At 43.6% G+C, this 25,575-nt stretch overlaps 1 protein-coding gene across 1 annotated transcript in view; it reads right to left on the reverse strand.

Annotated features, from left to right (window-relative positions):
• AGPAT4 (1-acylglycerol-3-phosphate O-acyltransferase 4) overlaps positions 1–25,575 on the reverse strand; it is a 128,573-nt gene that overhangs the window by 21,231 nt on the left and 81,767 nt on the right. Inside the window, exons 5-7 of the mRNA XM_090042562.1 lie at positions 24,456–24,609; positions 12,163–12,265; positions 10,275–10,350 (exon numbers count right to left, since the gene is read on the reverse strand). Of these exons, the coding sequence (XP_089898688.1) occupies positions 10,275–10,350; positions 12,163–12,265; positions 24,456–24,609 (333 nt within the window). The remainder of the gene's footprint in view (positions 1–10,274; positions 10,351–12,162; positions 12,266–24,455; positions 24,610–25,575) is intronic.

Consider the following 25,575-nt stretch of genomic DNA (forward strand, 5'->3'; position numbering starts at 1 on the left):
TAGTTGCTTTGAACAAATTATACCGAGTATGAAATTTGCTTTAGAGTGCCTTGAGAAGTCTAAGTTAAACGTAGTCAAAAAGCAAAGCCACTAATCATTAGTAAATTGCATTTTGTTCCATATTGTTAGGTTTCAAAATACCAGTATTAGTCAGAAATCCTTGATTTTTTTTCCCTTGCTGTTATAGACATCTCCGCTAGGGGGATTAATCACTATGCACGGTGCACTGTGGTGTCAAACAGCAAATTTTTCCTACCTCTGATTCTACACTGCAATTGGAACAGCAGAGCAAGAGATGACCCCTCAGAAAAAGGTTTGAGAAAACTGAAGCGTTATACAGAAAATGCAAAGATGCAGGCTTCTTCACCACTGCCAAAGCATCCACATGGCTGTGGAGAGCCTGGATTAATCCGACTCGTCTCAACCCGGTTACAAATCCAAAATTCTGGCTGAGGAGCTTTCCTGTTATTTCATATACAAGGCTTCTTGAATCCGTGCTGAATTCTTTGTTTTTGGCAGCTGGCTCACTAACTGTACCATTCCTGAGGAGCTAAAACCTGCTTTATAAAGTTGTGAAATCAAGCTCTGAAGCACTAAAGTGAGGCTGATTAGGTCTGACATGATTTAAATGATCAAGGCTACTTTCCAAGTCCACCATGAGACTTTTCACTCATAGGGTGAAGATAGTTTTTATGAATTTGCAGGGTTTAGGGATACTTTGGCCCCACTGCAGTAGTTTGCCCATTAGGGCTCTCTGCTGCACACTTATTGGAAATAAACTCAACACTGGCATAGATGTTCATCCCCTGACAGTTTCATTAAACTGAGGGTCCTGTTCAACACTCCTAACTCAGACAAACTTAGATTTCAATAGGAGTTTTATGTGGGTCAGAAGAGCTAGAAAGCCTTCTGAGTCAGCTGTTGGGAGAATTCATTTATTTAAAAAAAAAAAAAAAAAAAAAATCACCTTATTTAAAATCGGATAGGTTCAGTCGAAGTAGGTGGACTTCACTGAAGTTACTTCTGATTTGTTAGAATGAGAGAATATGCCCAAGCAGTCTAGGACTTATTCTCTACTTTGTCCTTCAGATGCTGGTGCATATGTGGTAACCCAAGAAAAAGACAGAGGAGGCTGAAGGGATCTGGTGGCCATCTATAAACCCATGAGGTGGGACTGGCAGAAAATAGGTGAGGCTCTGTTCCTCCAGGCATCACCTGATATGACAAGGAGCAATGGCCACAAATTGATTGAAAGCAGGGTCAGGCTGGACATCAGGAAACGTTACTTCACGGTTAGGGCTGCCAGGCTCTGGAAAGGGCTCCCAAGGGAGGTGGTGCTCTCCCCTACCCTGGGGGTCTTCAAGAGGAAGTTGGATAGATATCTGGCTGGGGTATTATGATCCCAGCACTTGTTCCTGTCCTGGGCAGGGGGTCTTGATTATCTGTTCAGGTCCCTGATGACCCTAGAAACTATGAAGGCAAAATACTGTGCAAGCAGAAGTGGCATTGCTCTATGACAGGGGTGTCAAGCTAACACTGCCTTCCCCAGGCCAGATCCAGAGACAGCAGCAAGGCAAATAGCAGTGTTAACCCTGCAGCCACCATTGCTTGTTCCCAGCTGACAACACGTATCCCCTGCAGTGTGAAGCCCCACTGATTTCAGCAGGTGCCACCCCTGAAGTCCTGGCCTCCAGCACGTGGCCTGAAGGCCTCCTGGAGTTCTGCAGGCCAGGACATTCATGTCACACCCCTGCTCTATGAGAAGTCCAGCTGAATAGAGGGATATGTATTGTTAAATCAAGCTCAACTCTTGCATACAATTATACTATGTGCTTGATCCTTCAAGGGATCACGCACAAAAGTTCAAATCACATTTTTTTCAATTGGCTGTCAAAGTGGAGGGGAGACCACCCAGCCCACCCCTAAACACCATCAGTCAATCACATGACCCAAACCCAAAAGCTTCAGTTTTCCCTGTAAAATGAAAACTGAGATGCTTCATTTCCCTGATGAAAGATAAAAGTGAGCCTTGGAAAAAAAAAAAAAAAAGCCTTTCAGATACATTTTCAAACAAGACATTGATTTGAAATACAGAACTGAAACACTGTGGTTAGGATTTCAAAAAAACCCCCAAAAAACAAAAAACCCTTCAGCTAAAATGACTGGTTTAGTTCAGCATGCATGTGGAATACTTGGGTCAAATCTATGTTTTCTTCAGGAAAAAAAAATCACAAGCATTTTGTCCCATTCTGCTTGGTGTCCTCAATTCCATACAAGATAGCAGCAGCGGATGCTGAGCACTTCCCAGAAGGGGCTCAACTGCTGAGTGCTGAGATTGGTGACAGCTTTATTGCATTTGCTTCTCTTGTTTCCAATTTGATGAAGTGCTCTGGGTCACAGTTTTGGCATTGCTACAGAAGTGTCTTCTAATGTTTATCCAGAATGCTGACAACGGCCCACTGAATAACAAATACGGCAGAAAGTGGACTGTATAAAGATTCCGATATTTCCTCCCCATTCCTCTATTGCTATTTTCAGGTTTTTTAATTTTGACAGGTGCAGAGATCACTCAAGACACTTGCCTCCCGTCCCTGATCTGGGATGGTCCCAGCATGATGACTTTCTCGGGATACTGCAAAAGAAGCATTTTTGTGAGGAGTAATTAGTCTGTACTTGAGGGAGGTCCAGGTCTAGGGGTACAGCTACCCCACCCCCAACCCCAAATAAAGGCAGCCACAGGAAAGGAAAGATGCTCTAAAAATGCTGTTGAGACAGACCCCCTACTGGGCTGCTGTGGGATGGATTTGCTTCTAGAGATGCACAAGTAATTTTTTTGCCTTAAGGTCCATGGCAATTTATCATCAATCTTCATGCTTGACTGTGTGATGTGGGTGTATTAACTCTGGAATAGAGCAAGATCAACAAAAAACATCATTCAAGTTGGGCTTAGACCAGTTATGAGCTCTAGAGTCCAGGAAATTACACACAACAGCACTGTATAGCACAATATGCAGGGGGAGCTGGCAGGAATCATTGCAGAGCCCTTGGCCCAACTGTATGAGCATTCGTGGTCATCTGGCCAGGGGCTAGGGGATTGGAAACTGGCTAACGTGGTCCCAATTTTCAAGAAAGGAAGGAAGGAGGACCCATGTAACTATAGGCCTGGTGCTCGGGAAGATCTTGGAGAGAATCATCAAGGAGCACATCTGTGGGGGGCCTACAGGGGAGATCATGCTCGGGGCAAAATCAGCAGGTCCTGCCTGACCAACCTGGTTGCCTTTTATGACCGGGTGACTAAATCCTTGGATAATAGTGTTGCCGTGGACGCAGTCTTTCTAGACTTTAAGAAGGCCTTTGACACTGTCTCTCACCCCATCTTTATCAATAAATTAGGTGACTGTGGCATTGATGCCTGCACAGTTGGATGGGTAAAAAAAACTGGCTGATGGGGCACGACCAGAGAGTGGTGGTGGATGGGTCATACTCAACCTGGCAAGGTGCGAGCAGTGGGGTACCCCGGGGCTCGGTCCTCGGGCCTGCATTGTTTAACATCTTCATCAGCGACTTGGACAAGGAGGTGGAAAGCACGCTGTCCAAGTTTGCTGATGACACTAAGATGTGGGGCAAGGTGGACACACTTGAAGGGAGAGAGAGGCTGCAACTAGATTTAGACAGACTACAGAAGTGGGCAGATGAGAACAGGATGGGGTTCAACGGAGATAAATGCAGGGTGCTGCACCTTGGGAGAAGGAATCCACAGCATATACACAGCCTGGGGAGTTCCCTCCTTGAAAGCACAGAGGCGGAAAAGGATCTTGGAGTCATTATTGACTCCAAGATAAACATGAGCTGCCAGTGCCAGACCACAGCCAGCAAGACCAGCCATACCTTGTCATGCATCCAAAGATGCATCTCAAGCCAATCCAGAGAGGTGATGCTCCCCCTCTATGCGATACTGGTCAGGCTACAATTGGAGTACTGTGTCCAGTTCTGGGCACTGCACTTTAAAAAGGATGTGGCCAGCCTGGAGAGGGTTCAGAGGAGGGCCACCCGCTTGGTGAGAGGGCAGCAGGACAGGCCCTATGAGGAGAGACTGAGGGACCTGAACCTGTTCAGCCTCAGCAAGAGGAGGCAGAGGGGACCTGGTGGCTGCCTACAAACTCATCAGGGGAGATCAACAGCAAATAGGTAGAGCCCTTTTCTCCCCAGCACCACCTGGGGTGACAAGGAACAATGGTAATAAGCTGATGGAGAATGGGTTAGGTTAGAGATCAGCATGCAATATTTTACAGTTAGGGTAGATAAAATCTGGAACCAGCTTCCCAGGGAAGTGGTCCTCACCCCTACCTTGGGCAAATTCAAGAGGAGGTTGACCCCTGTCTGGGGCCTTGTGAACCCAGCATTCATTCCTGCCTGTGGCAGGGGGTCAGGCTAGATGTTCAGTTCAGGTCCCTCCTGACCCTAGCTACTATGAAACATGTGGTCATACAGCCACAGAACTACAGAAATCAGTTAAGTCCACAGAAATGGTTCAAACCATGTACAGCACAAAACTAACCAGCATGTGGGTTGAGGGGGTTTGTTCTAGTACCAATACCTGCTGAAGTGAGCTGTATTATAGGTAGTCCTGAAGTGGCTTGTTGATTTCAAGATTACTGCTATTAGAGAAGTTCAAGCACTACTAAAGTAACAGGGTGACCAACTGCAGTAGGATGCAAAAAAAAAAACAAAACTGAGGACAAACTGTCCCTACACCAGTGATTCTCAGGGCTGCAGCACCCTGAAGAGCTTTGAGATCCTTTCAGAAGTGCTGCAGGGTCGCATACAACATTTACACTGTCAGAAGTACAAATATGCTTCACAAGATAAACCCACAAATAGGAATCCATACTGTCCAAAGCATTCAGACCCACTGTGGTCTTTCAGAGCTCTTTGCAACAAAAGAATTGCTCTATTATTTTTCTGTAGTCCAAAAACAAGTGAAAAAATAAGAAGTGTCATTTTATGAGGGGAGTCTCAAGTAAGGGGTGCCAAGAGTCAGAAAAAAGGTTGAGAACCACTGCCCTACAAGAGCTAGGAGTCTAGCCATTTGGCCTAAGCAGTGCCTCTAAATATTAGAAGTAATTGTTAACTGGGCAAATGGCTAATTATTTGGTGGATTTAAATGGCTAGACATGTTATCCTGTCATCTTAAGTGGCTTATACTGAATTGACTCTACACACTTGATTAGCAGATAGGTTTCACAGACCACAATTATGGATCCGATTGCCATAAAATGGACTGATTTCCTATTTACACGTCTATTTTCATTAGAAAGCTGGAGTTGGGGGGGGTGGAAAAATCGCATTTACTGGTATTCATTAGTCTGAGCATATTTCAAATCTGAAGCTATTGAGCTGCCACTTTGTTTAGATGACTTGGCTGCTGCTAGGATGCAGTGTTTATTTAACCCATTATTTAACAGTCCACCCAGGAAATAAAGAGGGATGGGGCGTGGAAATGTATCACTGATCCAATACAGTAAATAGGTGTCATCCACCAGGGACAGTAAAACAGACCAGCAATGCCATCAGCATCCTTATATGCTTCTGTGTGAAGCAGCAGCAACAGCAGTCAGAAGGCTAAGAGCCCATTCTGAAGCATACTTCCTTGCTTTGCTAGAAAGGAAAAAAGGGATCTGGGGCTGTGAGTATATCTGTTGCAGGTTAAACCTGCCTTTATGCCCAGTGAAAGAAGAGCAAGTGCCTGCTATGGACAAGAAGTCTTCAGCTGACTGCAGCACTGCATGTTCCCCAAAAATCATGAGACCCATTTTGATTCTATTCTTTTAAAAAGTGCCTCTTGCTGTAGGGGACCTTAGAGCCTACCATTTCTGACTTCTCTCTGCAAACACGAGGGAATATAAAGATTGTAAAGCAAAAACCCAATTTCAGCCACCGGGACTTAAAGAAGAAAAGAAAAACCCTTAACCAATCAGCAAAAAAGTTACACTTGCTAGATGGTGCTTTTCTGCCAACATCCAATTTTTTCAGATAATGTGATGGGAGTTGGGTTGGACCCAAGAGATAATCTGCAGTCCTGTGCAACAGGAGTTAGCAGAAGGCTGCTGAACCACTCAAACTTCTAGGAGGACAGGGGTTAAGAATCGCTAAGGACCTTCAGTGTTTTCTATGCACGTTTTACCCTAAAAGAGGGACAAACAAACAAACAAACAAACAAGTTATTTAATATGAACCTGTCTTCTGGGAAGTGGAATGTTTGCCCTTGCAACAGCCATTTACAATTAGTCTAATGAGCACAAACATTTTTTCCAGATAAAACGGCTAAAACATTAAATGAGGGAGCAAAATAGTGAGAACTCAAATGAATCGGGTTTCCCAGACAGTAGCATCTAGGGAATGTGCAACTGAAACCTAACACCAACAACACAGCACAAGGTTGGATCAAATATCCTGACTACCTCGGTCCATGAAACAAAGGTCCCATCCTCTGATATCCATTTAACATATTTGACTGGAGAATTTTCTAGATAGACAGATCACGTCATGCAGTTCAATATATATATAGATAGATATAGATAGATTGTGTCATGCAGGTTACCAGGGTTGAAGAGATTTTATATGAGTTTTCCTGCTAGAAAACAGGCTACTTTGGTCTTAATCAACATTTTACTTGAAAACACCTCAGCTGTATCAGTGGGACCAGGGCACAGCACCTTCACTGTTCAAGTCAATGGGAACTTTCCCATAGACTTGCCCAGCAGCAGGATCAAGCTCCTACTTGGGTGCTTAAATCAAAGCATATGGGGTTGAATGCATTTCTGGATCAGTGCCAGAGAGCTTAGCACTTTAAAGGGCCAAGACCTCCTCATTAAAGTAATTAGCATAGCATGCCAGAGAGACTCTACAAAAGGCCACAGAAATGACTGGTATTGCTCAAGGCAGTGCGTCAAGAATAAGTGCACTCATCCAACAGCACTTCCTAAGTGTGCAGAGGCATGCTCATCAGCCACTGGGAAGAAGGCTCATCATTTCCAAGTGCCACTCCACAAAATGCACCAAAGCCATTCACAAGATGGTTGATACCTAGCATCCCATTGCTCCTTTTTTAAATACAAAATTGCTTATGTTGTCAAAAAATATACTGAATATGAAGATATTAATCTGCAAAAGATAATCCAGTTTTGATATTAATGCTCAGGTGGCTTTGTTACTTATTATATCCAATTTTTAAAAAAATGTGATGAAAGAAGAGAGGGAACTATGGCACATTTCTGAAGTGGCACCAGCAATTCCTTTATCTCAAATTTTCCCCATTCTCCAGCTCTGCCAGGAGTGTTAATTTTTGAGTAGAGACCCAATTCTGGAAGGACTGGCAAAGAACTGGGTACAGAGCCTGGAGCAAGACATGTGAAAGAATACTGCATATTTGTGAAGCAGGCACAGAATATTTTAAATTTACCTGTGGGCACCAGCTGAGCCATTGTGAGAGAGAGAAAGAAATAAGAGACTTGACAGTAAGCAAAAATGAAGAATGTGACAAGGGAGATCTGGAAAGCAGTGATCACCACCCTGTTCAGTTCAGGTGCTCTATACTGACAACTGACTAAAATGTTAACTCACAGGTCAAGAAACTCAGGAAAGGTAGTAGCCCAAGGTACATAGTACTGTAGTAAGAAGTGGGGTGTTGCAGTGACCAAAAAAGGACCGTTCGCATTGCAAGGCATAAAGGTAGAATGCAGTCTAAGGTCTTTATTGGGAAGATACTACACTTGATTTGAGCCTACCAGAGGCCAAAAAGTGAGTGTCCTAAACCATATGAGGGCCAAATCTGGCAGGACTGTGTCTATGAGGTCCCTGACAGCCATTCCCTCTGTATGCTTATACTGAGTTGCTAAAGAGTTCTGAATTAATATCTACCCACCCCAAAAATGATAAGAGGTCAAGGACTGCTGGACTGAAGCCTCAAAAGGGTCTAAAGCTCTTTCCATTAAAGAAGACTGTCCTTACACTAAACACATGAATGCAGGAGTGCAGGAAGTTATACAGTGGATGGTTTATGTAGGTGGCACAGGCCTCTGCACAACCAGGCTTTCTAGATCTCAACTTTTCATGTTATTACAGCCCAAAAGATGCGGCTCACATTGATACTTCCTGACTAATGAGGTGCTAAAAGCCATTCACACATACACCCACACTCCCTCCCACTGACTTAAAGGGAGGTTTTAATGTTCAGTGGTGGGTGGATGCCTAAAGCATTGCCTCATGCTCAAAGGGTGGGGAAGACCAAACTGAGTAGTTACATCTCCCTCAGGCTACAGATGCAACCCTCTTCAAAATCAGCAGGCATGCTGGGACATGCCACCATTCACATTTTGACAATACCCCAAATTAATGTTTGAGAAAAAGTGCCTCCTATGAGTATTGTAGGAGAGAGGTGCTCATCAGTGCATTGTGTCAGCATTACTATAACTCTGTCAAAAACATGAAGTAGGAACACTGACTCTTCAAACAGTTAATTGAGGTTTATTTCATGTGAATCATTTGATTTGGGCTTTTTTTCCCTGCCTTTTGAGGGCAGAGAGAGATGCAACAATAATATCAATTTCAAAGGATATCAAGACAAGCTGTTAAGGGGTGACTTCAATCTCCCTGATTCTGTACTGACAGAAGTGTAGCCAAATTGCTGCAACTTTAACCCTTACCCCGATTAATTCAGGGTTAAAGTAAGAACGACATAGCACACTTGTACTGCTGCAGGCTCACGCAAATATAACAGTTATAGCACAACAGATGAGACCCACTCCCAGGAAGCGTTTAACTTGTATATTCAAGCATAACCTGAGCCTTTATGTGGAGATAAATCCTTCTCCATAATCAAGAGCCAGCTTCATGCTGTATTCTAATACAACTTTCACAAGATGCACATCCCCTGTTCTTTCATTAATAAAGTTCTCTTATTTCTGCTCTCTTCATGCAAAATATGATGGACAACGTGAAGCTGGAGAAAGAACATCAACCTCAGGGGGCGGGGAGGGGGGAAGAGTTGGAAACAGCATCAACACATGCACCTTCACACTGCAAGAACTTTAATAGTACACAAACAATTTATCATCAACTAATGCCACCCCAGTGTTTCTAAAAGCATTAGGTACAAGGCATGAGAGGTGACAGTACCTCTCTACTTGGCTGTGGTTAGGCCCGATCTAAAGTACTGTGTGCAGTTTTGGGATCCATATTTAAAAAAAGAATATGAAGTTAGAGACAGTCCAGAGCTGGGTGACAAAAAATGCTAAGAGGGCTTGGAAGGCAAGCTATACAAGGAGAGGTTAAAGGAAACAGGCATGTTCAGTTTGTAGAAAAGGCGCTTAAGAAGGGACATGATAGCAGTCTTCAAATGCCTAAAGGACACCTATAAAGATGAGGGAAAACACCATTTTTCCTTTTACTGCAAAGGGGAAGACAGACTAATGGCTTGAACTTGCAGTAAAGTAGGTTTAGGTTAGATAGCAGGAAAAACATCACTGTTAGAGCAGTGAGACAGGGGAACAAACAGCCTGAGGAAGTGGTGGAATCTCCTTCACTGGAGGTTGTCAAGAAGGTTGGACAGGCATTGGTCCAGGATGGTTTAGGAGTAGCTATACTTATGCTCTACTATGAGTACTTGCCATGCTTTTGGCCTTTGCTGGCTGTCAGATGGGGCCAGGAGGGATTCATTTCTCCTTCCTGCTGCTATGAGTCAGATTGTACTTTTTCTTTTAAAGCCTTCCTCAGAAGCACTGCGTATTTGCTGCAGCCAAGGCTGGGGATTGTGACTGGGCTGTCCCAATTCTCCTGCTGGGACGTAAACCTAGAGGGACCTGGCTAGAAGGTCTTGCCCTTGTGCTCGGGGTCAGACTGATCATCCTATACTGAGTCCGGAAGGAATTTTACCCCCGGTCAGAATGGTAGGGACCGAGTGGCATTTTTTCTTCCCCTGTAGTGGGGGGGTGGGCATAGTCCCCCCACTTTGAATCTTTCAAGTGTAGTTTAACAACCCTGCAGCAGCATGACATTGGCCGCTATAGTCCCCCTGCTTTACCCATGGCACGTTAGGGTTGTTATGTCTTGTGCTTTTGTCAGGTTTGACAGTGTAGGTTTTGCAGGTTAGACAAGGTATTTGTATAGGATAGCTTGGACAAGGATGATCCTGCCTGAGGCAGGGGACTGAATTAGATGACCTCTGGGAGTTCCCTTCCAGCCTTATTACTTTATGACACTATAAATAAACTCACCTTTTCTTGATAGAGTTTGTGGAGCCAATTGGAACATTCCTGTTCATCTTCTGGGATTTCTTCTAACGGAATCCGTCTGCAAATAAAAAGGAGATAGCAAAGAGCAAGCATGACACTCAACCTGTTTATATGTGAAGCTTAAAATTGCAAGTCAGTTAAAGCACAGATTTATTTCACAGGAGTCAAGCTACTTTATTCCTCTTTTTCTTGTCATGCTACAAATATCTGAAAGAGATGTATAGTTTCCAGTGCAATCCTTAGACTTATCTGTAGCTAAGAATATACTGTAAGGAAATTAAAGGCCTTTTCCATTTAAACGGTTTATGTTTTTCTAATTCTAAATAAAATTTAAGGAGATTAGCTTCCTCCCATGGGAATTTAACCTATGGGTGGGCTTCCAAGCATGGGATTAAATTCAGAAATAAGCCATACGCCAATTTCAGTGACACAAGTTGGGAACTTGTGGGCAGTGTTACCCAGGCAGTGCTAGCCATAACAGCATAGCAGGAATTACAGCACCAGTCTCCCAGTCTTGATGGGCCTTTCTGACTCCAGTGGCCAGCAGCCTAGATCCAACTGACAGAATAAGCCTTTGAATCAGATTATGGGGACCTACTGATAGTCTGTGCTGTGTGCCCACCTCTGTTCGGGGACCAACATATCATTTAGAACAGGTCTGACCATGAAGCTACCCAAACTCAATCTTACTGATTTCTCCATTGACAGGGGAGACTTTCTCCTCTTTCTGTGTTCCCAGCCAAACAACAAATACCAGGCTTACAGAGAGCAACTAGTGACAATTATTTGGACAGAGTAACTCTTCTGCTGCTTACCACAGCCCCCCCCCCCCAAAAAAAAAAAAAAAAAGATTGCAACACAATCATCTAGCTTTTCGAAGACTGACTGAACAGCACTTGCATGCTTTAAAAAAATTCAATGGCATCTACCTGCAGCCACGACAACCTGAACACATCCAATAGGCATGTCTACATGAGATGTTTACTGTTGAGTTGCCCATCTAGTTCTGCAGTAAAAGGTCTCAGCATCTACACATGAAGAGCTATTAGGATGGAGTAAGCTCATTAACTCCACCATAGGTTAGTACTTATAAAACATAAATGCTATCCTATGGCGGAGTTCTTTTACTCTGCAGCGATGCATGTGTAGAAGCTGGCCTGGCTATGGCTGGGGCACAAGGGTGCTTTAGTGTGCGGTCTGCCTGCTGGGTATCCCTGCACTGAAGCACCCTTGTGCCCCAGCCAGCCCCTCCACAGTGTGCTGAAAAAAATTGGGCAGGAGCAGCCCTAGGTTGGCAGGCTGACCCTTGGGGCTCCCTTGCCAAACAGGGCTGCTCTGACCCAGCTCAACATGCTGCAGTCCCAGACACACTTTCAAACAGTGTTCCCAGGAGCACTAAATCCTGGTGTAAACTGTGTCAGAGTTTATTGCTTCGACTTAATTGCAAGTGTAGATGCTCCCAATATTATCTAAATCTTGGAAGCTAAATAGTCCTTGGTCTAGATAGTTTAAGAGGCTAGGGCCATAGGCAAAATAGCCAAGGAGTCACAGTTGACATATATTGACATTGCAAAAAAAGATCTGAGAGCAGAAAAAACTTCAGTCTGGCTTTACCAGCATCACTGAAATGATCAATGGGAATCAACAGATTCACAATGTACAGAAGTGTGCCGTCTGGCAACTCCCCCTATTAAAATTAAGACCAGCATCAAGAACTTTAGAAGATAGTTTGAGATTTTATTTCCTTTTCTTATAGGTAATAGAAAAGAAACCTGTGTTATTGCTTATAAGCAGAATGGATACCTTCATTTATTGGAAAAAAAAAAAAAGAGTGGGAAAGAAGGGGAGAGGGAGAAAAAGGAATACTTGCCTTACATATAAATCAGCATGGTACTTCTTCCCACTTAAAACTCCCAGCAAAGTTGGATTTTCATTATTTCTAAAATTGAGCGTGGAATCATATACAGCTGAAACTATAAAAATGGAGAAAATGAGAGTTTTGTAATTGTTGTTTAATGTTTAAAAAAATAGGGTCCTCTTGGTAAGTGATACTTGAAGTGCCTTTAGTATAAGCAGTAAATGGGCAATATAGAAGCATACAGGACAAAGGGTACATTTGAAAGACAGCCTCCAGGCAGCAGTCCCATAGGTCGATTTGTAACCAAGGTAAAGATACCATGGAAAAAATTCAAGCCCAAAAACATTGAAAGAAGCAAGGCATATAGAAGGACTTTCAGGAACAGGGGACCGGGGAGAAGAGGCAGGAATGCTAAAATAGGTACTCAGTACATGGACTGAGAACCCCCCTCCCTGCCAGGAAACACTGCAACACTGTAGCCACCCACAATGGACTGGGAAAGGATGGAAGCTTATATATGAAATATGTCCTTTTCTTCCAGGATAAACACAACCACCAATTGCTTGAGGACAGATGCATGCTTCCCCCTAAATGTGTTACTGCATCGATAACAAGGGTCCTTGCACCCTTCTCTGATTGCAACAAGCCATTGTCAAAGGTACCAACATAGACTATTAGTCTGAGTTTGTTTGGCAATTCCCATATCACTCTGCAGGCATTCAACTAGGATGAGAATAATTAGGTTGTGTGTTTCACAGAACTAAAATTGCAGTCAAGTTCTCAATCACTGGAGAATAAGTTTTCTGTAATTTAGCAGATGGTCTGAACATTTTCCAGCTACGATTAGGGCATTTGTAACCCCCTCCGCCACACACACACCTAACTATATAGAGAACCACAGTATATAGTTTCAACAGAAAATATATAAGAGCACCTAATAATAGATGGAGCTTTTTTTTTTTTTTTAAACATTGATGTTATTGTATTATGTTTAACAAGGTAACAGATTTTAGAGGTCCAAGAGCTTTAATGCAACAAACTTATGCATTAAGTATCCTCTGACATACCATTTACCTGTGGGGTCACAGAATCAGCAGAGTCAACTGTGTATCGTGTTATGAATTTTAGGACTTATGGCAACAATAACCGCATGCACGTATCGGGCTTCTGTGTATTGTAGTGGTCCTATTTAGTGACCTGACAATAATGAACCTTGTAGGGAATCTTTGCTGATTTGAGCTGTGTGACCAGGTCACATTCACCACTCTGACTAGATGTGAAGCTGAAGAGAGTCAATCTAATCTATAAAAATAAAAGGCTTTCTTGGGTTGAAATAAATCAGAAATCAAAAATACGGCAAGAAACTCTGGGAATATTTTTGTTTTAAAGATTTTTCCAAGAACAAGGTAGATTCCAGAAGTGGTTTCTTTTCTAAGAAAGGGCACAAGAGAAGGCCTATCCACTAAGCCAGAACACCTTCTAGGTTTACGGAGACCTAGGCTCACCAATATACTTCATTTGGCATAAATATTTCACATAAACCATAATCTTCTCTTTTGCACCCAGAATACAAATGTCTGGTTTAAAACTGAACAGGATTTTCCTTGCAACTGTGAGATCAGACTTCCTGTATAAAACATCTTAAGCAGGAAAAATCTCATGCTTACTTATCAAGCCCAAATGAACATGACCCAGTTCTCCTTTCACTTGCCATTGTCTGGGCACAAAATCTCAAGCGATTCAATTTGTGTTCATGTCTGTTGACAGAAATTGAACCTTCAAACATGTAGCACAGTAAGTGAATAGAGAATTTTAGGGTCATTGGTCCTTTAAGACAGAAATTTGGGTGGGGGGGGCAAGAAAAATTATCCAACGTGCCAAAGAGTTTCTTTAAAATTTCTGCATAGGCTCCAACCCAGCCACACACTCAAATATCTGTGTTTACAAAGTGTTTTAAGCAGTTAAGTTGCCAGACAAAAATCCAAACTCCATTTGAACACACTGCTAACACTATCATTTGTGCAGCATGAGACGGAAGAATACATCCTTTCATTGCAAAGTTAAAAAAAAAGGGATCTGTGTGAACATACCTATTAACATATGTATTGCTAAAGAGTTGTAAAAGCAATTTCACTTCAATAAGTAGATCTACTTATCTACTTAAATTGCAGTTCTGCAGAAAATATGAAATATGGGATTGTTTGTGAAATCAACTTAAAAATGTGTATTAGTCATATAATATGCTGTTTTGGAATGGTCCAATGCTTACTGGCAGACAAGGTTCTTTGGGTGAATCTGGTATCTTTTATTAGACCAATTAAATAGTTGGAGAACAATTTTTATGCAAGCTTTCGGGTTCAAAAACACTTAGGCTAAGGAAGTTTCAGCAGTTGGTGTGCGCTCTTCCTGGATGGCATGCTTACTGCAATACGAAGACAATATCACTATAGTCACAGATCACGCGATTGAGAGTTACTGGGCACATCTACGCAAGACACCACAATGACATAGCAATGAGCTACAGCGATGTAGTGCCAGTGGGCACAAACTACGATGCCGCCACTACACCACTGCAGTGATGAGTTTCCTTGCTATAGTGCGTTGCTACAGCAACATAGCTGCTAAAAATAACCATGCGCTGCCAGGATGGCACGGCAACTTAAGGAAGTACTAAATGATGGCACAGTAACAACTGCTCCACGGAGGCACATGTAGATACGCTCTATGTCTACTTGTAGTGACGTAGATTAAAAAGTGAAGGCATCAGTCAGTAGAGTGAAATGTTTCAGCACCGTCTCAAATGCAATAGTTTGACGTCTGAAGATGAAGATGAAGAAGACTGGAAATAAATGCAAGAAAGCTAAATACATCTCAGCTCAGGAATGTGTAATGCAGTTCCCTGTAGGAACCTTGCATTCATATGGTCCTAAACTGTTGTGTTCATCTTGCAACTTGACTCTGGATGTATAGAGAGCAAACAAAACACACACTGATCACCATTTAGGAATCGCATATAAAGGAACAAGGTTCTGTTGAGGCTGATGTTAGAACAGAAAGCAAATGACAATGTCCTCAATGTTTAAAAGAGCCACTGAAAGCAGTTTAATGAGAAGAGAAGCTACAAACAAGCTAGCGGAGCCATTTACTGCTGCCAACATACCTTTGGAAAAAAAAAAACAAAAAAAAACCAAAAAAACAACAACTGATAATCCGAAACTAAGGGAGTACTTGAACAAGCACATATCAAATGCTAGTAGTTTCTCCACGTTCATACAACCTTTGCCTGAATGATCTACCAAAAATAATTGCTTTGCATGTTTAGACTACAAAACATGCTTTGGCAGAAGATGATTCAAATCGTTATTGTAGCAGACGAAACAGATGCACAGTATAACCATGTACTCCACATTCCATTTGCACCTGAGAACTGGAAAGACTGCAACCTGTCTGTTTCTCAAAACAGCAGTTTTTCTACCATGGCACAAACTGCAATCAAGGCTGTTGTAAACTACTGCTTGGAACCGAACAAGATCTTAGCATTTCTCTCTGATATGTATAGGTATACTATTTCTGACAGTTAAGTTGGTTTAAACTGTCAGAGTATACATACATATGTGGAGTAGAGTCAACTTATATGCGGCCCCCAGGTGTATTTTCTTGAGTTGCATTAGTCATATCAACTCAGCTCACAAGATGGCTGCTACCATGTCAAGGGGCTGTATGTATATACACTCGATGTACCTTAAATCGACTTATAGATTCATAGATGCTAGGGTCGGAAGGGACCTCAATAGATCATCGAGTCCGACCCCCTGCATAAGCAGGAAAGAGTGCTGGGCCTACATTACCCCAGCTAGATACACATCCAACCTTCTCTTGAATACCCCCAGGGTAGGGGAGAGCACCACCTCCCTTGGGAGCCCGTTCCAGACCTTGGCCACTCGAACTGTGAAGAAGTTCCTCCTAATATCCAATCTAAATCTGCTCTCTTCTAGCTTGTGGCCATTATTTCTTGTAACCCCCGGGGGCGCCTTGGTGAATAAATACTCACCAATTCCCTTCTGTGCCCCCCTGACGAACTTATAGGCAGCCACCAGGTCGCCTCTCAACCTTCTCTTGCGGAGGCTGAAAAGGTCCAGTTTCTCTAGTCTCTCCTCGTAGGGCTTGGCCTGCAGGCCCTTAACCATACGAGTGGCCCTTCTCTGGACCCTCTCCAGGTTATCCGCATCCTTCTTGAAGTGCGGCGCCCAGAATTGCACGCAGTACTCCAGCTGCGGTCTGACCAGCGCCCGATAGAGGGGAAGTATCACCTCCTTGGACCTATTTGTCATGCATCTGCTGATGCACGATAAAGTGCCATTGGCTTTTCTGATGGTTTCGTCACACTGCCGACTCATGTTCATCTTGGAGTCCACTAGGACTCCAAGATCCCTTTCCACTTCCGTGCCACCCAGCAGGTCATTTCCTAGGCTGTAGGTGTGCTGGACATTTTTCCTCCCTAGATGCAGCACTTTGCATTTCTCCTTGTTGAACTGCATTCTGTTGTTTTCTGCCCACTTGTCTAACCTGTCCAGGTCTGCTTGCAGCTGCTCCCTGCCCTCCGGCGTGTCCACTTCGCCCCATAGCTTAGTGTCATCTGCAAACTTGGACAGAGTACATTTCACCCCCTCGTCCAAGTCGCTGATGAAGACATTAAAGAGTATCGGTCCAAGCACCGAGCCCTGCGGGACCCCACTGCCCACACTCTTCCAGGTCGAAACCGACCCATCCACCACGACTCTCTGGGTGCGACCCTCCAGCCAATTCTCCACCCACCGGACTGTGCAGTAATCCAAGTCACAGCCCCTTAACTTGTTCACCAGTATGGGGTGGGATACCGTATCAAAGGCCTTCCTGAAGTCCAAGTATACGACATCCACCCCTCCTCCTGCGTCGAGGCGTTTTGTGACCTGGTCATAAAAAGAGACTAGATTGGTCAGGCACGATCTACCTGCCACGAACCCGTGCTGGTTTCCCCTCAGCATAATTTGTCCTGCCGGGCTCTCACAAATGTGAGCCTTGATGATTTTCTCAAAGATTTTGCCAAGGATGGAGGTGAGACTGACTGGCCTATAGTTACCCGGGTCCTCCTTCCTCCCCTTCTTGAAAATGGGAACCACATTGGCCCTTTTCCAGTCCTCCGGGACTTGACCCGTGCGCCACTTAGTTAAGTTGCCTTATTTAAAGTCCACTTAGTACATGCACATGAACCCTATGGGCACGTCCACACGTGCAAGCATGTGCACTTGCAGCAGCTCAAATAGAAGTGGTGCAAATCTGAGCTAGGGCACTTTGCTTCAGTGCACGTGCCCAGACAAGCACTTTGGTGTGGAGCAAATTGTGTCACTTGGGGCAAAATAACCCTGCCTGGCTCCTCCTAGATCTGCAGCCAGGGAGAGCTAGAGCCTGGGGCCAGCACCTGTGCCATCTCCAGCAGTATAAAAAGCCACCCTGGCAAGTAGCTCATGTCTACTTGCTCTCAGGAGCTTCTTGGGCCCAGCCAATTGGTACCTGGGGACACTACCCCTTGAGCCAGCTGGACTGCTGAAGCAGCCCTGAGAGTTCCCTGCACCCTCTACCCACTTCAGCAGTCTGGCAGTGGGGGCTGATGCCTGGCTGTCACCTGCCAGACCTCAATGGGGACTGCACAACCAGTAGAGGAATCTGCCCCTCTAGGCCAGAGGACAGTGGGCTGCAGCTGCAGGGTTGGCCTCTGTGCAGCTCTACTGCCATGTGTGCCCCCTGCCCAGCCATCTGGGCAGCTATCGCACAGAAGATGTTCCATCTGTGGTGGCCTGCTTTGAACTGTTGAAGCATGTCCTCCTGGTCCCATTTGGCCAGGAGGTCAGCCACAGCCAGATGGGTCCAAGGTACCAGCTCTGAGCAGGCAGGGTCCTGCCACTAGCCTCCCTAGCAGGAATTCTGCTGTTTCCTATTGGAAAACTGAAAAATGCCTGATAAAAAAAAATCCCAGAGTCACTCTGTAAAATACCCACAAATCCATGTTACTTCACAAGTAAAACAAAAGACCATTATAAAGACAGAGAGAGGGAGAGAGCGATCAGTTGGACAATGTTTTATTGATGTATCTTACAGTGTTAAAGCAAGTCTCTTATCATAATAATAAAAGTGAACTGTAATACATGTTTCATGAATACATAATTTTGCTGCTCTCCCACAGTGCGATAGCACCCACAAGGGGTTTGGTCCCCCCCACAGAGTGGGTGCAATGACTTAAAAAAAGAAAAAAAAAAAAAGAAAAGATACATCTATCATTGAAAGAGTTAACATAATTAATGGTTAGGTTTTACAGAGAAGCAAGTTTCAGTCACCTGAAACTACCCTTCTATCTTAACTTTGATATGCAACGTTTTTCTGTATGCTAATATTTGACCTTCCAGCACAGAAGAGTCCAGAGCACGGACTGTAATATTTATCTAAATAAATATCTGAGGTTTTTTCAATCACATTTAATTAAATTTGGCTGTTATAGAAGCAAGCAGGCTGTGAGGCTGTCACTTACTGTATAATCTAACTAAAATAGATGGGAATATTTTATACCATAGTGTAAAAAAAGGACACACTAGCTGTACATATAGTGAAGATAGGCACTGGGAATGCATATCATCCAACCCTTTGCTGTCGAATCTGTGCAAAGCAGCAATTGTTTCCACTCTTTTTTAGAAGGAATTTCTTGAAACCTACTTGTACAGAATCACACAAGTCTACATTGTACTTTAATATGTCTATACCGTACTTTAGTACACAGTCAGCATATATACAAAGGAGGCACGTAACTACTGAGGAACTGTATTAGGCAGAAGGCAAGGTTTACCTTATAAACTAACAGAAGTGTCTAAGCTTTCATGAGCCATGGCTCACTTCATCAGCTGTGATAAAAGGACATGCAGAGAACAAACTATCAAAACAGAAGTAGTGATTTAAGAATAAAAGACTGGGAAAGGGTGGAAAAGTGGAGAGAAAGAAGGCAGTGCTGAGACTAGCAGAGGTGGCTAGAGAGAGCAATAAACCCAGAGATATAAAAGCTAATCCAGATAATGGGATAAAAATCTGTAGTCCCTATTTCATCATTATGAACATTCCCTTGTAGTCAAAGATGGTAGCTGTAACCTCCGGGCCATTCACCTGTGTGCTGAGTATGTGGGGTCCTCTCTGACTTTGCTGTTGCTTTAGGGAAGAAACAGGTCTCTTAGTAGGAGAACTTTGGTCAGTTTCCCCAAGGGGTCTCATCTGCCACATCTTTGATGGAAAAAATAATTTTAGTTGGGAGGAAGATGATCTGTCCCCATCCCTCCTGATGCCTTCCTTTGGTTGTCCCAGTTGTTCTTACTGCTTGGGGCTCCACTTCCCCTACACCCCACCTAACGCCAACCAACGGTGTCGTTGCTTGGACCATCAGAATTGGTATACCATGCACCTTGGTGCTTCAGCCCTTTAAGTTTATGACGGTAGGAAAGGGCCATTAATTTTGGCCCGAGTATTCCCTACCACCCTTTTGCCTCATCTATGCATCTTCCTGATCCTGTGCCATCCTGTCTCCTGGCATCTCACTCCCTACTTGAGCTTTATACTTGCCATGAGTCAGTCGTTCATTGATCCACATGCTAGTTGGTCCTGCCAGACTCCAGTCTGCACCGTGGATGTCTGGCATCCACAAGGACTCTATAGGCAAGTCCTTGGGCCCTCTTTGGCCCAGTCTTTGGGAAAGCCCCTTCCTGGGGCAGCCAGCAGGTCCCTGCACTAGAAGCAGTTTCCAGATCTGGCCCCTCTGGGCTAGTTAGGGGCCTTACTTCCAGTCCTCCCAGCTGGTCTCCCACCAGGCTTTTTATTCCAGCTTCAAGGGGTCTGGCAAATCAGCCCCAACATGCTGTCATAAAGCATGACCACGTTGATGTGGGAGCCGGTTTCAGCTCCTTCCAGCTTGGACGTTTTTTTTTCCTTTTACCGCAGCGTCCCCGTCCACTGCAGTTTTACTTTCACCATGCTCCAGTTCCGGTGCAGCATCCCACTGGCTCCGCTCCTCACCTGGCTGAGGTAAGTCTTTTCCACAGTAGCCTTCTACGATCTGTGGATCTGAAAATGGCTGACAAAGCCTATCCTGGATCGGCAGACTCTGCAGCAGCCTGGGTGCACGTTTCTGTGAGGGGTGGGTAGCTCTGGGTTCTTGGTTCAGTCTGTGACATGCTGTTTCTGCCTCTCCTGTTTTTCCATCTCTTGTAGTCACCGTTGTAAGGTTTCAGAGTACTGAGATCCTTACAGTAGACTCTTCATCCATTTGGAGAGGTCCTGGGTGATAACAACTTGTGGGAGACTGTCTCCCTGTTTAAGCCATGCTTAACAAAATTCGGTGTGTATGGATAATTTCTTGTTCCACAATATTACATACGAGTAAATTTTTAAAATTCTGTTGTTTAAGAATAGCTGTGCTGACATCAGCCATGGAAGGTTCAGGATGCTGAACTGTTTTGCCACAGGTTTTTCTGCATTTTTGTAGAGGTGTATCGCTATATTAGTTGCATATCAGATGGGCACTGATAAGAGGAAAATTAACGTGAACGGCCATCAGCATTTTTTGGCCGGTATAACTGATAATGTCACCAATAAATGCCATGTGCATGCATGCAGCTGTCCCCTGCAGATCAAGGCCCCCTTCCAATCCTAGTTTCCTATTAATTCTATGGTTCCTTCCAATGTGTCCATGTGATGATTAAAGTTAGGCATACATTGGTCATGCTGAACATAAATACACCATGACCAATATACATAGCTTGTTCATTCGGACTTTGAGGGACACATTTTAGGACAACACTCGTAACAGACTTGAGAGTTTTGGGGAAAATCCCTGGGGAAATAAAGTGGAAGTGCCATGCTTAACTGAGGAGAAAAAGTTATTCAAAATGCCTGGCTTCTTCATTTAATAATCAATAAAGGCATAATGCCCAAAGGTTATCTTCTCTGCTTTCATATAGATTCCTGCTCCTGGAACTAAACAGTTTGAAAGCATTAGTATTCTGGAGGTGGAAGAAGATGAGTCTTGTTAATGTAGAGGCCTGTAGGCTTGTAGATCCGTATTTTAGTTTGGTATCTGTCACAAGCTGCTTGTCTGACTGTGGACATAGTACTTACTTAGCCCATAGCTAGTGTCTGTGTGTTTGCAGTATGAGGACAGGAACTCTACCCATCCCAGAAGGTAGCAAGGTTAAATGCATGAGTGCTTGTGAGGTGCCTGGATATAGAGGAGAGGAGCACCGTAGACTTCCTACAGATAAATGAACTTGAACTGCCTCAAAGATGTGTTTTAAGTATTCCTCTTAAAACTAGCATGTTCAGATGGCAAGAGAGCCTGCAGGCTAACATTTTGATATGGGATGTATTAGAGGTCTGTTTGAATCTAATAATCTACCAATGGAAGTCTTGGTACTTTTATCTGGAATGCTCTCCTCTTCAGTAAATTTCACTACCAGCTTGGTTACTTACCTACATTAGATACCAGCAAATCCAAGTCTGTTACGAGTGTTCTCAGTTTTTAAAAGTGCACCTGTGATTCAGAAGCTTTAAGTCGCATTGATGTTTAATATGGCTTCAGCTCATAAGCACCTAAGGTTCCCTTGGCAAAATAACTTCAGTTTCTACATCACTTGCATCTTTTTTAAAAAGTGTGCATAAAATTACTAACTGGCAAAGTTACAGGTATTTTCTAGAACTCCACCACATTACGGTTGCTTTATACCAATTAATGGTGTGGAGCGAATTGCCTCAAGAACTTTTAAAAAATTAGAGAGAGCTGCCTGTTACAAAGTCTCGGATCCTCAAGACCATACGCTTTGGGCAAGTCTGAATCCAGAGCAGCATTTTCCACCTCAGGGCAATCTCTACTTCCCATGATAAAAATAATTCTCTCATTGTGCTCCTTTTTCAGAAAAGAAAAGGTAATTTGTTCCCTTTGGGCAGTCACTGTATGATGGTCAACTCTCACCCAAAATATGCATTCTTGCCTTCCTTCACATAAAAATGAAAAAAGTCTCTATGAAATGAAATGTTTAACTACTTTATGAATGACCCCGTTATTCTACAAAGCTAGAGAAGAGTTGTGTCATCTGCCTTTCTTGTGTAAAGGTTCATGGAACTGGAACATAGCATGCTATTCACTGCCAAACATTTCTGCTATACTATAACTATACCGTAACTATACCCTCTCTCTATCCTGGATACGTTGAGTTAAAAACCAGGCCCACTAAAGTCAATGGGGGTTTTGACAGACTAATATGGGGCCGGAACAATGAGAGTTCTTCTCTCTTACCAGCAAATCTCTCAGTATACACCCACCACTCCAAAAATACAGGATAATAGGTAGATCCAACATACCAAATACATTGTTTTTGGTTTTATTATTATTTTTGCATTAGTTCCACGAGAGAGAGAGAGAGAGAGAAAAAACAGAGTAATTCCCACAGAATAACTTATAAAAAAATCCTCTGATCATCGCACCAACATCAACTGTAGAACAGAAAGCAGACAACCACAAGGTGCGTAAAAAGCAAAAATTCCGTAGACTGATAAAATGTATTAGTTACAAGATAATCAATCCAATTAAAGGCTGAACAAAACCGGTCCTATTCTTATTCCCAAATCCACCAACTGTGGATCTAACACAGTAAGTGGGGGGAACATTAAGGGCATGAACACATGCATAGTTTACCACTAGTGAAAAAGGGTGCAGCTTTGCTGTGGATTAGCTGCTCCACAGTAACTGTCCATATGTGTGTACTTGCACTACATAGTAAATGAACACTAACCCACAGTAGTTTAGCCCTCTTTAAAAGATGGGTAAGCAACTGCAGGATGTCTTCTACTTACCACAGTGAAAGAACATACACACAGGCTGTTACCATAGAACAGCTGATAAATCCCATTCATTTTACCACATGATAACATTTTCAAGTGCCTACCCTCCATGGAGCTGTGGTATGGTAAGGAAATACCTGCCTAGCAATGTGTGAAATGGAGCCAAGATTTTTTTATTTTATATCCTTGGCTTAGAAATCTATTTACAGACTTGTTTCTGCCCAAACATACACAACAGTGGGGGCCAACTTTTTTGGTTTTATGCTTCCTGCCCTATTTTCCCTGCTCAGCTTTGTTTCTCCCCCTGTGGTCCCAATCTGTTTCTCTGCTTTCTGCACTATCTGCCACTGTGCTACTTATCGCCTGTCTGCCATATGCTACACACACCCAGGCTGCCTGTGCTACTTGTAGGCCTGCAGTAGCCCATCTGTGGCCATACATGCCACAACATGGCAGAAGCATGTTCCTGCCAGGTTGGCCCAAGCACACATTGCCTACCCGTTCCTATGTACATACTCCAAAACTGAAAATAAACCAGCAGGGCTTTTCCATGCTCATCTCAAGGGCACCAGAGACTGAGGGTGTTGAGGTAGCTGCTAAGAAAGACCCTAGTATAGCCTTACCAGCTTATTTCCTGGTTTGAAACTGGCAAGTGGGAACAACTGAGCTGGCCATGGTCAGGCCCATCCTGGCTGGGGCATGCTGCTGCTGCGGCATATATCTGCCCTAAGAAACCAGTAGAAAGACTGGGATACCCTGAACAGCTGGGTTCATTATCGTTAGAACAGAATCTCTTCTCAGTCTACTGTAGTCCTCTGGAAATGCTGACCTTGGATAACCTTGCTTTCCTAGATGAAGCACTAGAGTACTTGTGGATGTGTGGAGAGGATGCTTCAGAGTCTGCTGCAGCATGCTAAATTAGCACACCTCCAGCATCTTGTGAATCAGGCTTCAAAATGGCAATGTGGACTGCTTCAACTAAAACTTCCCTGATGAGCTTTAAAGTGCCCTACCGTCATTTTGAAGCATGGGGATGCTGACACACGAGATGCAGCAGCTGCTTTAATTAGAGCAGCTCTCAGAACCACTCTAATAAGAGCACTCCCCCAGCCCCTGAAGCATGTGTAAAAATACCCCTAGATTTGAAAACTGTGACACAAGGGGGGGGGGGAAATGGATACACAGACATTGCTGTTGCTTTATAGCAACTAAACTTAATGCCAAAAAGTTTTGCTGGACAAGCCTTATCCATTAGTCTATGTGAACAGATGGAAGCATAGATTAATGGGGGATTCCAATTTCTTTCCACACATAAGCTTTGGAGGGAAAATGAACAAGGCAAGATGACAGCAGGGGATTGATATAAACATTTAGAAACTGGTCCGTGCGACTTTCCTTACCTACATTTCTCAAACACTGCACGGTGACAGCAAATCCTTTTGTCCGTGGTAGCAGATGGTACTTGAGCTTGGGCAGCCCTTTGGCTTCAGCCACTTGCATGCTGATTTGGTGTTTTTGCTCTGTGAACCTTGTGCCTTCACAATGAATCAAGAACTGAAACCAAGACAGGGCTGCAGTTAGAAGCCAGCTTGCAAAAGGACATAAAAAACCCCTTTGTTTGTGGTTTTGTTCTGTTTGCTTGCTTTTTTTTAAATGCCCTTCTGATTGGAGGCATTTTGCAAGTGGATTAGTTGGAAAGAAATAAAGTCTTGAATATACTTAATACTAGGGAAGAGGGGGATCTGGATGCTGTTCATACTACAATTGTAAGCAAAACCTTGGGTCATAAGAGGAGAGTACTGATCGGTAGAGAATTTTGACCTATTCTGCTGCTATAACAAAGGCAATGAGGAACATACACTGAGGAGCTCACAGTTAGAGGTAAGAGACCCCAGCCAGAATTCCAGATCCGCCCCCCAGCTTCAGGACAGTTCAGCTCTCCATTACAATTCACATTTCAAAGGTAGGCTCTCAGGCACAGTTCAAATGCACATTTAAAAAGAACTTAAATCATCATTAACTTCTTCCTGAGAAACTAAATGTGCCAGGAGGCTATTTTCTTTTACTTCTAAAGTCCAATGGCTCCAACACCTACAGAGATACATGGATCTTTCTATAATTTTATGCACTCAAGTCCTTGTTCCTCTGTATTTTGAGTCTCCATCTATACTGAAAGAATATATAGCACTCCCCTATCCCAACATGGATGTTGCAAGATTAAGTACCATATTGACAATAAAGTGCTCAGATTTTACAGCAACGAGGCCTGTACAAGCACTACCTCAGATAATGTTTCGGGAAGCTCTCCCATTCTGCTGTGTCCCAAGCACCTGTGGATGCACCATGTGCAGCCAAAGCCATAAATTATTGCGCCAGTGACTGTGGCAATGACAGTTACAGACCAGAAAATGCAGTCATTTAAATAGTGTCATATTAAAAATAGGCTTTTTGCACTGACCTGCTCGGACATGAGCATAAAATCCATCCCCCTGTTGGCACATACATGAAAACGAAGTGGCC

The sequence above is a fragment of the Crocodylus siamensis genome, chromosome 1 (assembly GCF_052110815.1).
Source record: "Crocodylus siamensis isolate JL-2025a chromosome 1, ASM5211081v1, whole genome shotgun sequence".
Lineage (NCBI taxonomy): Eukaryota > Metazoa > Chordata > Crocodylia > Crocodylidae > Crocodylus > Crocodylus siamensis.